Source organism: Frankliniella occidentalis, unplaced genomic scaffold, assembly GCF_000697945.3.
Source record: "Frankliniella occidentalis isolate FOCC.00 unplaced genomic scaffold, Focc_3.1 Scaffold3, whole genome shotgun sequence".
NCBI lineage: Eukaryota > Metazoa > Arthropoda > Insecta > Thysanoptera > Thripidae > Frankliniella > Frankliniella occidentalis.
The window spans coordinates 3,585,547-3,597,896 of NW_026267133.1; the positions used below are offsets into that span (position 1 = coordinate 3,585,547).

General features: G+C 47.2%; 4 protein-coding genes across 6 annotated transcripts in view; 3 read left to right on the forward strand and 1 right to left on the reverse strand.

Moving 5' to 3' along the window:
* Window positions 1-12,350, forward strand: part of LOC113201907 (pleckstrin homology domain-containing family G member 1) — a 30,954-nt gene that overhangs the window by 15,784 nt on the left and 2,820 nt on the right. The gene's annotated exons all lie outside the window — the stretch shown is intronic.
* On the forward strand, window positions 194-5,930 carry LOC127749272 (serine-rich adhesin for platelets-like). The gene is made up of 4 exons (XM_052266730.1): window positions 194-352; window positions 645-802; window positions 1,381-1,473; window positions 1,659-5,930. Exons 1-4 carry the CDS (start codon window positions 325-327, stop codon window positions 4,518-4,520), a joined length of 3,141 nt encoding a protein of 1,046 aa, XP_052122690.1. The 5' UTR covers window positions 194-324; the 3' UTR covers window positions 4,521-5,930.
* Window positions 5,879-7,662, reverse strand: LOC113201891 (UPF0602 protein C4orf47 homolog). 2 transcript variants are annotated; one of them, XM_026415852.2, is made up of 6 exons: window positions 7,346-7,662; window positions 7,054-7,213; window positions 6,868-6,980; window positions 6,604-6,730; window positions 6,303-6,513; window positions 5,879-6,192 (listed from the first exon to the last, which is right to left on the reverse strand). In XM_026415852.2, exons 1-6 carry the CDS (start codon window positions 7,470-7,472, stop codon window positions 5,971-5,973), a joined length of 960 nt encoding a protein of 319 aa, XP_026271637.1. In that variant the 5' UTR covers window positions 7,473-7,662; the 3' UTR covers window positions 5,879-5,970. The 2 variants fall into 2 exon arrangements, with proteins under 2 accessions (XP_026271637.1, XP_052122723.1); XM_052266763.1 differs by having other exon boundaries at window positions 5,879-6,513.
* The window catches only part of LOC113201906 (ribonuclease P protein subunit p40), a 20,397-nt gene continuing 15,957 nt past the window's right edge, over window positions 7,911-12,350 (forward strand). Inside the window, exons 1-6 of one of the 2 annotated variants that reach the window (XM_052266740.1) lie at window positions 7,911-8,108; window positions 8,206-8,350; window positions 8,428-8,592; window positions 11,728-11,850; window positions 11,933-12,125; window positions 12,205-12,333. In XM_052266740.1, the coding sequence (XP_052122700.1) occupies window positions 7,986-8,108; window positions 8,206-8,350; window positions 8,428-8,592; window positions 11,728-11,850; window positions 11,933-12,125; window positions 12,205-12,333 (878 nt within the window). In that variant the 5' untranslated portion in view covers window positions 7,911-7,985. Of the gene's footprint in view, window positions 8,109-8,205; window positions 8,351-8,427; window positions 8,593-8,822; window positions 11,562-11,727; window positions 11,851-11,932; window positions 12,126-12,204; window positions 12,334-12,350 lie in introns of those variants that run through there. The other variant, XM_052266734.1, reaches the window with a different exon arrangement.

Genomic DNA, 12,350 nt, shown 5'->3' on the forward strand with positions numbered 1-12,350 from the left:
GAGAGAGAGAGAGAGAGAGAGAGAGAGAGAGAGAGAGAGAGAGGTGGGTGCTCACCTGTTTCCGCTAAGGAGCCCGACGGGCCAAAGGCGATTACGTTAAGATCCTGCCTGGGCCCGTAAACAAACGACGTATATACGCTATAGAGCCGGAGGTGCGTGGTGCGCTTCGCAAACGGAACAGACCCCCGCGCTGCTGACCGACTAATCGCCCTCTCTCTGCAGGCGCGGACGCTGGAGCAGAAGAGGGAGTGGAGCTTGCAGCTCAAGAGGGTCATCCTGGAGAACTACCACGCCGTCATCCCCTCGCACGCCCGACAGCTAGTCATGGAGCTGGGCCAGAGTCGCGCCGACGGTGAGTACGCAAACCCCACAAAAATGATTTGGATACTTTTTTTGTGAACTTGGAGTTCTTACCCCAAAAATGTGTGCCTAATTGTGATACTTTTTCGTGTACTTGGAGTTCTTGAGTGCTTTGCGCTTGTTGCGAGCATTGTATTGAAAGCAAGCGCAAATGCACTAAAAAGAGTACTAAAAAGTGTACAGAAATGTATGCCAATATCAAAAACACTTACATTATTTTCGGGCGTTCTGTAAATGAAAAGAGTACCCCCACCATTGAAAATGTCGGTATGCTTTTGTCGCAGACGCGCATCTGGCCGACAAGGTGACGCCCAGGAGGCAGCACTCCGCCCCGGAGTACCTGGAGAGGCGAAAGCAGGAGAGAGAGAGGCGCAAGCCCGAGACCGGCCTGCGATATCGCCTACGCCGCAACCGCAAGTCCGACGCAGACGCCAACTCTGAGGTTTGTGCCGCGTCCTTCTAGCCGCACCGCACCCCATAGCAGGGCCCTGTTTGACCTGGCCGCGACAGGCCGGCGTGGCGTAGCCTGGCGAGGAGAAAATAATGAAAAGTCTGCGGGCTAGCGCGGCTGCAGCCGCTCTGGAGCGGCTCTGGAACGACTCTGGAGCGACTCTGGAACGACTCTGGAGCGGCTCCGCACCGACTCTGGAGTGGCTCTGGAACGACTCTGGAGCGACTCTGGAGCGACTCTGGAGCGACTCTGGAGCGACTCTGGAGCGGCTCTGGAGCGACTCTGGAGTGGCTCTGGAACGACTCTGGAGTCTGGAGAGGCTCTGGAACGACTCTGGAGTCTGGAGAGGCTCTGGAACGACTCTGGAGTGGCTTTTGGAATGACTACGGTGGCTCTGAAACGACTCTGAATGGTCTGAAGAGGCTCTCGAGTGACTCTGAAACGACTCCGGAGTGGCTCTGGTACAACTCCGGAGTGGCTCTCTAGTGGCTTTGGAACGACCTGGAGTGGTCCAGAAGTCCAGGAGTGGCTCTGAAGCGGCTGGTGCTGATGCGCAGTGTTTGTTGCAGTCTGCTGCCACAAGGCGGGGCCGGCGGGGCTCGAGCAGCGGCCGGGAAGGAGAGAGAGAAGACTCGACACTTAGCCTAGCTGACCGAACGAGGGTAAGTTGTGGCGTGACAATCAGTAAGCTGCTTGTAAGCTTCTAAATAATTACACTCGGGTACCACTGCATACCCGCCAAAATAAAAAGAGGGGTCTCTTTAAAATCTTGTTTTACGAGGCGCTCGCCGGCCGTCCTACCTGCTCGACGAGGGCGCCCGTTATTTATGGCTTGTCCTCTGTTCAGGATCGGTTCGCGAGCTGGCGGCGGAAGTCGGAGCCGGCGGGCTACACCGGCAGCTCACTCGGCGTCGGCAAACGGCAGGTCGCCGTTGATGTCCAGATTCAGGGGCCGCTCAGCCCCTGTCCGTCGGGCGCACCGCTCGTCTGGCCGGCCGGGCTGGGCACCGCCACCGCCACTGCGACCACGGTGTCCACGGCGTCAACCTCCACCACCACGACGTCCTGCGCCGCCACCACGACCACCACCGCCACCACCACCGTCTTCGCCTCTGTCGCCACCACTGCGGCGGGGGGCGCCGCCGCCGCTAGGGGAGCGGGCGACGGCGACGACCAGCCCCCTGTCTACACCATTCGAGTTCCTAGGGAGAGCCCCTCCCCCGTCGCCGAGGAGGCGTCCACCCCGACGACGCCGGTCGCGTCCTCGCCCCTATTGGGCTCGCCGGTGACGTCGCCCCAACAGCCGGCCAAGACCATAGAGGAGATCGTGAGCCAGCTGCTGATGCAGAACCGGGAGTTCCAGCGGATCCTGAAGAAGCAGCAGCGCCAGATCAACCTCAGGCACCGCATCACCGCGCAGGGGGGCGGCGTCGCTCCCTGCGCCAAGGGGGAGACGACCGACGAGGAGGCGGACGACGGCGACGAGGAGGAAGAGGAGGAGGCCATCTACGAGACGCTGTCGGCGCTGGCCACGGTGCACCACCAACGCCACCACCGGCGCTACAGCCACAGCCACTCCGTGGAGTGCTCCAACGACGAGGACGACTACGTGACCCTGGTGTGCCACGACGATGCCGAGGTCGAGGAGGAGGAGGACGACGACGACAAGGACAGCGTCAAGGCCTCGGAGGACGCCGGGCCGACGGCACCACCGCGGACCAGGTTGCGCCGCGCCGAGAAGGAGGCCGTCGAGGAAGCGAGGCCGCCGTCTCGCCAGGACAGCCTGCAGAGCCTGTGGGAGCGGCTGCGGCGGTCGCAGCGCCTCCACAAGCCGGCGGTGGGCGGTCTCGGTGGTGGCCTCGGCGGCGGCTTTGGCGGCGGCGTGCGCAGGGCGGCCTCCTTCACCTCGCAGCAGAGCAACTCGCTGTTCTACGTGGACACCCCCGTGAGCCACGCCACGTGCCAGCCCATCACCCCCGCCGTGTGGCTCAAGCAGCAGGGCCCGCACCTCGCGCCCTCGCACGGCGGCCACAAGGCGGGCTCGCTGCCCCGGAGCTTCCAGGTGGGGCCGGAGGGCGAGGCGCTCCCCGGCCGCAGCAAGGAGACGCTCCGGGCGCGCATCCTGCGCAGCGGCCGCTCCTGCCCGGACCGGCCCTTCACCATCGCGTCGGACAAGCCGTCGCGCCTCAGCATGGAGGACATGGAGCGGCGCTTCCAGCTCGCGCACCTGGGCGACTCGACCGAGGACGACAGCATGACGGAGTACACGGCCACGCCCTCGGCCACGCCCAACGCCAGCCTCGTCAGCCTGCACGACCGCTTCGACGACGTGCACCCCGAGTACAAGATCTACCGGCCCACGCTGCCCTTCGCGGGCATGTCGCTGAGGCACGTCCTCGCCAAGCTCACGTCCGGACTCCGGGCCTCGTCGTCGGCCGCCTCGGAGACGTCGTCCCTGGACTGGGAGCGGCGCGGGCGGGCGCGCGACCGCGACCAGGAGCGCGTGCTGCAGCGCGAGCGACGCGTGGCTGCCGTCGTGGTCAAGCAGTACAGCAAGACGCTGCGCCGCCGCATCCGCAACCTCATCGGCGAGGAGGAGGTGGTGCTGGTGCGGGACGCGGCGCTGGCTGCGACCACCACCACCACGACGACGACCACCACCACCACGAGCAGCACCACGACCTACAAGCAGGGTAGCTCGGGGCTGGGCGCGCGCATCGCGGCCTGCGAGTCGGACTACGCCAACCCGCGCACGCTGTTCCAGCACGTCCGGCCCTCCAAGAAGGCCGCCGCGCTGCTCGGCGTGCGCCCCGACTCGGTGCTGTCGGTGGCCTCCAACCTGACGGCGTCCACGTCCTCCAGCGACGGCGACAAGACGTCCGGCTTCGGGGGCAGCGTGGACACCGCGCCTCACCGGCCGCTCGGGCCCGCCCCTCGCGCCGCCACCCTGGCCGAGGCCGAGACCACCGACGCCCTGGACGTGGACGAGGGCACCGCCGTGGCGTCCTCCGCGTCCTCGGCTGGCGAGGAGGCCGCCAAGAGCGACTGCTCGGCCGACAGCTTCTACGAGCGCTCGTTCGAGGCCATGGAGTCGGTGCTCGAGGCGACGGACGCGTTCCGGGACAGCGCCGTGTTCAGCGACCACGACGAGTGTTCCCTGAGCGACGACTCGTCGGGGCCGCCCAGCTACCCACCACCGTCACCACCATCCATGGAGGCCATCACCAGCGCCCCCTCCGCCTTCACCACCACCACCACCACCACGCCGTGCACTACCCGCTCGTCCGTAGCTCGCCTGGCCAGCCTGGGCAGCGCCGCAACGGAGTCCAGGACGTGTATCCCCATGCCCTCCCCAGCGGCCACCTCCACGCCGAAGATGAAAGTTCCTCCCCCCGTGCCCAGCAAGCCCAAGAAGAACTTCCGCGACCTGGGCAGCCTACCCGTGCCCGTGTCGGCGCTCGTCAGCCGGCTCAACGAGGTGGCCGTCCAGGAGGCCGTCCAGGTGGCGGCGCCCCTCGCCGTGCCGGACCAGGACGACCACACCGACAGCAGCTCGGTGGCCTCGACGGCGGCCTCCACGGTCATCGAGGCGGAGGGTGGCTGTCCCGGAGGCTGTGGCTCCTGCCCCTCCGGTCCGACCTCCAAAGGCTGGGTGAAGCATGTCATAGGACGCCTGCAGCAGGGCGAAGCCTACAGTACACAAAGCTGAAGTCAACTTTAGGATCAGGATTATGTTTTTTACAATTTTACAAAAGCAATAGCATTGCGTCAAAGACGAATTCAATTTTAGAATGAGTGTTATGTTTTTTATAATTTTATAAAAGCAATAGAACCTTGCGTCAAAGACGTATTTAATTACACTGGACATTGGTTCTGTCCTTTCTTGCTTCCAAGCTGGCCATACAATTTTAACTTAATTTAATTGATGATTCTGAATGAAGCTTAGAGCTCCTCACCTCTAGTCACAGCAAGGGATGCTCATTGTCAGTTATCGGAAACAGACTGTGAGGGGACTGTACCCCTGTCTTTTTTTATGGAATTATGTAGGCAGGTCTTTTTCATTCCTTTGCCTTGTCCACATTTCAGTATTTTGGGAGAGTTCTTGTTCATTTGTCCTTTATTATCAAGAAACCAGAAATTAAATTTCCTAAATATGTTAATTTACTTTAGGTACTGTATTTTCTTAACTCATTCACTTTATGATAGACTGCTAAGCTAGCACATATTATTTATGTTTATGCTCAGAAATTCCAATTAAAGACATGTTTTGGGGGGATAAGTCACAGTCATTATATTTTGAACGGAGATATATATATGTGCCTTATTTTGTAATGTATGAGTCAAAATGTATAACACTTATCCTCTCTTTAAAAAAATACAACTTGAGTGAAATAACAAATAAATATTTATTTCCAGATGTGTTCTTGTGTGTTGATTAAATTATACCAGTTGTTATGCCTTAGATATGTTTGTATGTATGTATATATGAGATAGTTTATGGACCAAATTTTACAGAAAACCTTGTGATACGACATGCCATGTTGAAGCTGATGTTTAGCTCATTTAGGGGTATACTAAGTCTTAATTTAACAATCAAATCACCTTTAGTTCCCATTTATATGTCGTTATAATTTTTTAAATATTTTTTTTCCTGTTATTCTTTGAAAAAAGCCATTAAAATGTTGCCATTTATTCTGTGACATATACATTTCATCGTTGATTTTGTTGTCTTCGATTGTTAACAGAAAGGTGCTTTCGATCTCAAAAGAAGATGTAAACCAAGCTGGAAACAGAATGTTGTTTTTCAAGTAAATGTAGGAATTATGTGTTGCCCAACTGATAGTCCAGCCACAGCCCTTACCAGTGCAGAATTCTTTAGTTTGTTGTGAATTTTTTAACTTAGCCTTTGTGGTGTGTACCAAATTATTGTAGCTGATTATATTGTCCCAAAACTTTATAGTAGGGCATAATATTTACATACTCACCATTGCTTGGCTTTTTCACAACTATCTCTGACTGTAGTGGTGTAGGGACTTGACAGGTGCAGTTAACATAATTCGCATGAGCTAATTTTTCTTTTTAATAATTGAAATACATTTATAAATTTTATAAAGTGCTATATCAATGTTATCCTTTCTCCTCTCTTGAATATTTTCCAATTATGTGTAAGACACTGCCTTGAAGCCGCGCCAGTTTTTGGCATTGACACGGAAGTCCACATTTTTGTTGACCACAGATGTAGTGTACATGCTCTTCTGACGAATTTGTGGATAGAACACATTTGGCTCCAGAGGACCTCGCATAATTTTGAAGATGTCAATGTATTTGTCTGGCTTGTGTGGAGGAAATTTGCTAAAGCAGCCATCATGATTATTGCCTGGCTGTAATGAATGGGATAGAAATTTGTTATTACCTTGTGATAGTAAAATTGATTTCTCCAAGTAAAGTAAAGAAAAGCTGCGTAATTAAGTGTTTTTTGGACAGGCCTCACCTTTTTAGGAAATTGTGGAGGGACCCAGACTACTCCTTGATATTTGGGTTTGGTTTCAGACCGACGGATGTATGTTGAGCCTGGCTTTACTACATGCCATGGGTTTCCATTGAAACAGGGACTGGGGTATATTGTTGAAATAAATGGACCATCAAGGATAAGTCTTTGATTTGCAGCTGCCATACCGTAACGGGATTGATATGGTTCAGACCTGGAAACTCAATTTATTTTGTATTGCAGCAGAACTAGACAGAAACAAAAGCAGTTTGACATATAAGTGCATAACACAAATAATACCCACATATGCTTAGGGAATTTGTTAAAAGTCGTGTCAGCATAGCCGTAAGTACCCTTTTTACCAGGATTTGTTTTCACGTTTGGCAACTCTGCTCCATGCTGTGGAGTTGATTTCTCTTGGCGGCTCATAGCTGGTACAAAATAAATTTCTCAGTTCACACAAATAAAAATCCTTTGATAGAATTTTAATCATTTTGTCATTTCCTAGATTTCTGAGACTAGAATAAATTTTAGATTACCAAAACTCAGGCCTGAACAAGTCATATACCCTTAACTCTGCCAGCAAATGTTCCATAAAAATCTCCAGGTGTGCTATGTTTCTTGCTAGGGGCTCCAGCTAAAAATGCAGCACTTGATATATTTTTCTTTGATGATGCCATCCTAGATAGTGTAAAACGAGATAAGAGCTTGCAAGCTTGTACAATAACTTAGTTTATACGCATAAATAACTTACGAAGCCAAATAGTTTTCTCTAATTGCACTCGAATATGCTTCCTTTTCAAAAATCCTTTTGAATGGCCCCTTATCAAAGTAGCAATCCTGGAGTCCCACCTTGGTCTTACCACCACCAGGGAGTAGTTGGCGACCTTTGGTGCCTCCTTTCCTGAATTCGTCTGAAAGAGGGATGCACGTGTGGTACATTATCAGTATATATTTCCCAAACAGTAAATCGTTGGGCCCATACAAAAGAGGTCACTTTCGGAAGAAATCAATCTACAAATATGATCTTCCCATTTGGTACCTACATCCATGAGGGGAAACGTATGGCACTCCATGCAACCATCCAGTTTCTGCAAATATTCCAATTCTCTCCATGTCCCGTTTTCCATAGTGCTGGCCTATAGGGGCTGCTGGGTGCGCCATCTTCGGCATTTTGTAGCCTTCTGTTATGCCACTCGCTCACCAAAATATGTTTGCCTTCAATTTCTTGGTATTAGTTGTGGCTGCTATTAAACACCTTCTCTTTTGATCCAGAAATCATTTTTAAGTTGTGTTCACAAACTTATACTGCCTCCTGGAATTTCGAACTCCACCCACATGAGAATCGTCCATTTTCCGACGAGTTTGACCGTCGCGCGGTAGCCAGCTCAGCTCAATATGAACAAACGCACATCGAAGTTGAGGCTCGCTGCCAACCAGACAAGTGTGAATGGGTGGCGAAAATTTAATTTTGAATTCTCCATGCAAACTTTTTTCTTGAATTGTGTATCTAAACTAATCATAAATACAATCGAAATGGTTTTCACATAGTTTTCAAGGAGAATGTATCGTTTCAGGATGTAAATCAAATTTACCGTGTACTGTAAGTCCCGAAACAAACAACATCAACAACAACGTAAACAATGTTGCAGGGGCAAGAATGTGTGTAAGTGCGGAGAAAGCGAGATGTTAGCACCAGAAGTTTGGGCTTTTGATCCTCCTGCCAGCACTTTGAAAGTTGTTCAGGGTACTGTCGAATCTTGCAAGGACGTGCAGGACCTAATCAAAAGTCATCCCTTGAATCACTTTGTAAGTAATTGTGTTATTGTTTTGAAGGTTATGTGATGTCCTTTTGCCTTCTTTTAGTCAATGTTTCGGACTTCAAGCAACGCTTTGTCCTTTTTAGGTTTCTGTTGTGCTCCCTGACACCCCACAAGTTCCTCAAGACATCTTAGAAGTTTTGTCATCTGATAATGAATACTACAAAGTAATTGATATCCCAGCACATGAACTTGTTGAGAAGGAATTCATTGATGCCTTTGTGAAAAGAGGTAAATGATTTTTGTATGCTTTTCTCTTAATGTCTTATTCAGGAGTACCTTTCTCTAATGAGCACCTCATCTTTTAGGCCAGATCACTGCTCTGAGCATCGACTCTTTAGTTGATTTGGATAACTGCCTATCATTGACACCAGATGGACACCTTGTTCTCTCGCTCATCAAAGAAAGCTACCAGGAATTAGGTTTGGAAGGAAAAGCTACTCTGTCGAAAGGCAAGGATCATCAAAGATATAGTAAGTTTTGATATTTATCATCATATGTATTAAATATAAAATGAGATATAGTATTTAAAATTCAAAATATAATTTTGTACAGTTCTTAATTTCTTTCAAATATCAGTAATTTAGCTGTTGTCTTTCTCTTTAATTTCTGGTGGATCAAAATGTTTTCCCTTTCAATATCTGTAATTTATCAGGTAGTTCACATTCCATAGGGGTTTTGCTGAACTGTGTGTCTCTTTCAGTTCTTATATCTGCAACTCCCTGAACGAAACTTTTTCATCATGCCAAGAAAAAAGTCCCCAGGTTCTCTTCAGGACCTGGCTTTGAAAAGCATTCGCCATGTCGTTCTGACAGTGGGTCAACAGATGATACGTTCAATTGCAGATTCACCTGAAGGAAGACTGGAATCTGAGACAGTTATGTTGCAAAATAGCATTGAAAGACTTAATGAAGCCTTATTTGCCAATGTGCCTTGGTACCTTTTTGACAGAATGTCTCAAGTAGTTTTAGAGACTGTGCATGAACTTATTATTGAAACAAGGGCTTATTTTGACAATTGCCTTCCCATATCAGTATTTGTTGCTCGTATGAACATTGTTGTGAAAATGACTCTTGTGGCAATTCATCCACAGTTGAAGAGCATTGACTTCTCAGCTTGGCCTAAAGTAATGCGCAATATTCTTTATCAGAATCTGTTCAAAATGACTGGTCTAGAGATCCTGAATCTTGGGTCTGGTTCAGGTGGGTGGGAAACTTCTGACATTGAAAAGTCAATTCTTTCTGGTGTAATCCAAATGAAATATCTTGTCTCTCTGTGTCTGTGTTTTGACTGCACTGATCACATTCTCTCTGTGGTTGGACAAAATTGTACTTTACTTCAAAAGCTGGATGTGACTTCCTCTCGATCTGTCACAGATCGCAGTGTTTCCTCCTTGTTGAATTGCTCAAAATTGAAACAGCTATTATTGTACCGAACGTCTGTCTCCACTGAAGGTTATGCAATTTTACTCTCTGATTTGCCTTATCTGGAAGACCTTGGCCGTTGTGATGAATTTGGGTATATTCTTGAGCGTATCCGAATAAATGGGAAGTTCCAAGGCCCATTCAACCTTCGCTCTTTTCAAAGCAGAGATGTGACTACATCTCATCTTCATTTACTTGTTTCAATGTGCCCACAAGTGACACATGTATCGATATTTCATGATGAAAGAATTAGTGACCTAACTGTGTTGTCTAACCTTGATCAACTGACTGAGCTGAAACTTTTGTCCTGCGATTTCTTTTCTGACAATATCAAACCATTGTTAGAAGCTAAAGGCTCTAATTTAACTTGGTTGCACCTAGAGCATGTAGAAGAAATTGATCTTAATGCTTTAATATACATAAGCCAATATTGCCCATTACTGAAAAAGCTTGTGTTGTACAACTGTGAGTTCTTGGATCACACTTCAATTTCTTTGAGAACTCTTCATATCCCTCCTTTCAGGCATCTGGAAAGAATAACATGCATAGCAGATTGTGCTCAAACTCATTTAGAGTTCTTGTTATCAAACTGCTTTAATATTCGTTTCATTCAGCTAGGGTCTTCTACTGGAATTGGTGATGCCATCATGGCTAAAGTATTAGCTGCAAACCCAATGAAAAAATTGGAAGAACTACGGATTTTGTACAGTGATGACTTAAGCATGAGAACAGTGTCTCTTTTAATGACTCATTGTGAGAATTTACGTGTATTGTCAGAGCTTGAAAGTTGGGAAGGAATAACCAAACGTGAGCTTGCTGCCTTTCGATCTGAAATTCAAGAAAAAAATATTGATCTGGATATACGACCTACTCTTTCTTATTAATTTCAAAATTATGTTTGAAATGTGAAGTGATAACCCAGGAAGCTCAGTGATGAAGAAAGTGTTCAATGCAAGGGGACTTGCTTGGTGGCTCTTTCTGTAAGGAAAAACTGTTTCTTACTTTGGCTCCTACTGAAATTTAATACCAATTTTGGAAAATCTTGAAAAGCAATGAAGAAAGGAATGGAAAAACATGACACCCTATTAGCAGACTCTTTGAGGAAACGTGGTTTGAAGAATAAAACCACCAAAATTTGGAATAGAATCTTGATTTTATGTGTTAATTTCTTTTAGCAACATTTGCAGACTGAAAGACAGTTCCGCCCGCCTGTTGTCAGTTATGAGGATGACAATATTTCTTATCTTTGACTAAAAATTAATCTGTGATTAATACTTTTTAATCTAATCTATTCTGCTTGATTTTCCTTGCTTGAAATTGTTTGTTATTTGTTGGGAAAAAATGAATGTTGTTTTCTGACAAGTTAAACATTTGTGATTGTGTCTGTGTTGTAATATTGATTGTGATATTACCTTTAAGTGAGAGTAGTGAAGTGTTATGTATTGGTTGTTGTATGTCTTGTAAGGTATTACTTTGTAATATGAAAACTGAAGTGTTGTGGGTTGATTCTTAATGTAATGATGACACTGAAAAGAATGGGCTAGAGACTCAGTATTCCCTAACATTGGTATGTGATAAATGTAAAAAATTGAAATGTCACCTTATTAGTGGAGCTTTTGTTTTAGACTGGTTTCTTGTTTTATAGTCATTAATAGTTTCCTGTTCTATCTAATTGCATTGTCATGATTTCTTGTGTGCTGTTCTGGTGTGGAAATATGATGTGGCTTAATTTAGAGCTTTAATTTTTAATGTGACTTTCGTTTTTCTCTTAATATGAAATGATACTACTTAAACGGATAAAGCCTTTTCTTGCCCATTCTTACTGCTTAGAGAGCATTGAACAATAGTTATGCCCCATATATTTGTTATTTGTATGATTATTATTTTTTTTTGCAAAAATAGCTAAAGAAAAACAAAACTCTTGAATATTTGGTGGTTAATAATAATTCATTGTGTACTTACATTGCACTATAGATATGTCTGTACTAATGTGACATAAAAATGTATGTCAATTATAATCAATTGTCACATTTTCCTTTCCCTTATGTCCCCACATCCAATGCAATTCACTACACAATTTCATTTCATTTGCATTGGTGTGATGCATTGATTGTATGAAGGTTACCACTTCATGATGGAGATGTTTCAATCAATTATTCTGTCTTTTTATTTGCCCCTTGACAGTTGTCTCCTTGGATCTGACTGCCAGCCATTTCATACCTGGTAAAAGGAACTATGAACGAGCCCATAGTGCTTTGAAGAATTGCCTTCAACCATTCAACTTAGTTTTGTCATGGGATCCACCAGGTGAAGTTGTAATGTAATTTGGTCTTTTTTCTGAAGACTTACTACTACTGTCTGTTCATAACTGTTTTTTACACATTTGCAGATGGAAAGATATGCCCATCTTCGGTAGCGTCCTATTTGTGTGGACGGGGTCTTACCGTGGAGGTTTGTAAGCCGAGGTGTGTTCAGAGAAGGGACTTCAATGTCGCTGTACCTCAACTTTATCCTGATGAAAAAGAATGTGACATCCAAGAAATGATGGAATGGTTGGGTTCATTTTCACTCAACATTCAGAGGTAAAGAGTCATGACTTTCAGAAATTTCCTTACCCATGAGAATGTTTACGGACTTGACAAATTTTTTCCCTGACTCTAGACCTGAAAGTGAATTTTTAAGTTCATACCAAAGTCCTGAAGAGACCCAAGATGTTGGGCAGGTTGCTTATTTGTCTTGGGAAGGACTCTTCACTACATCTCAAGTCCTACGTCTCTTCGAGTCTGTTAGGTACAATAATTGTACAG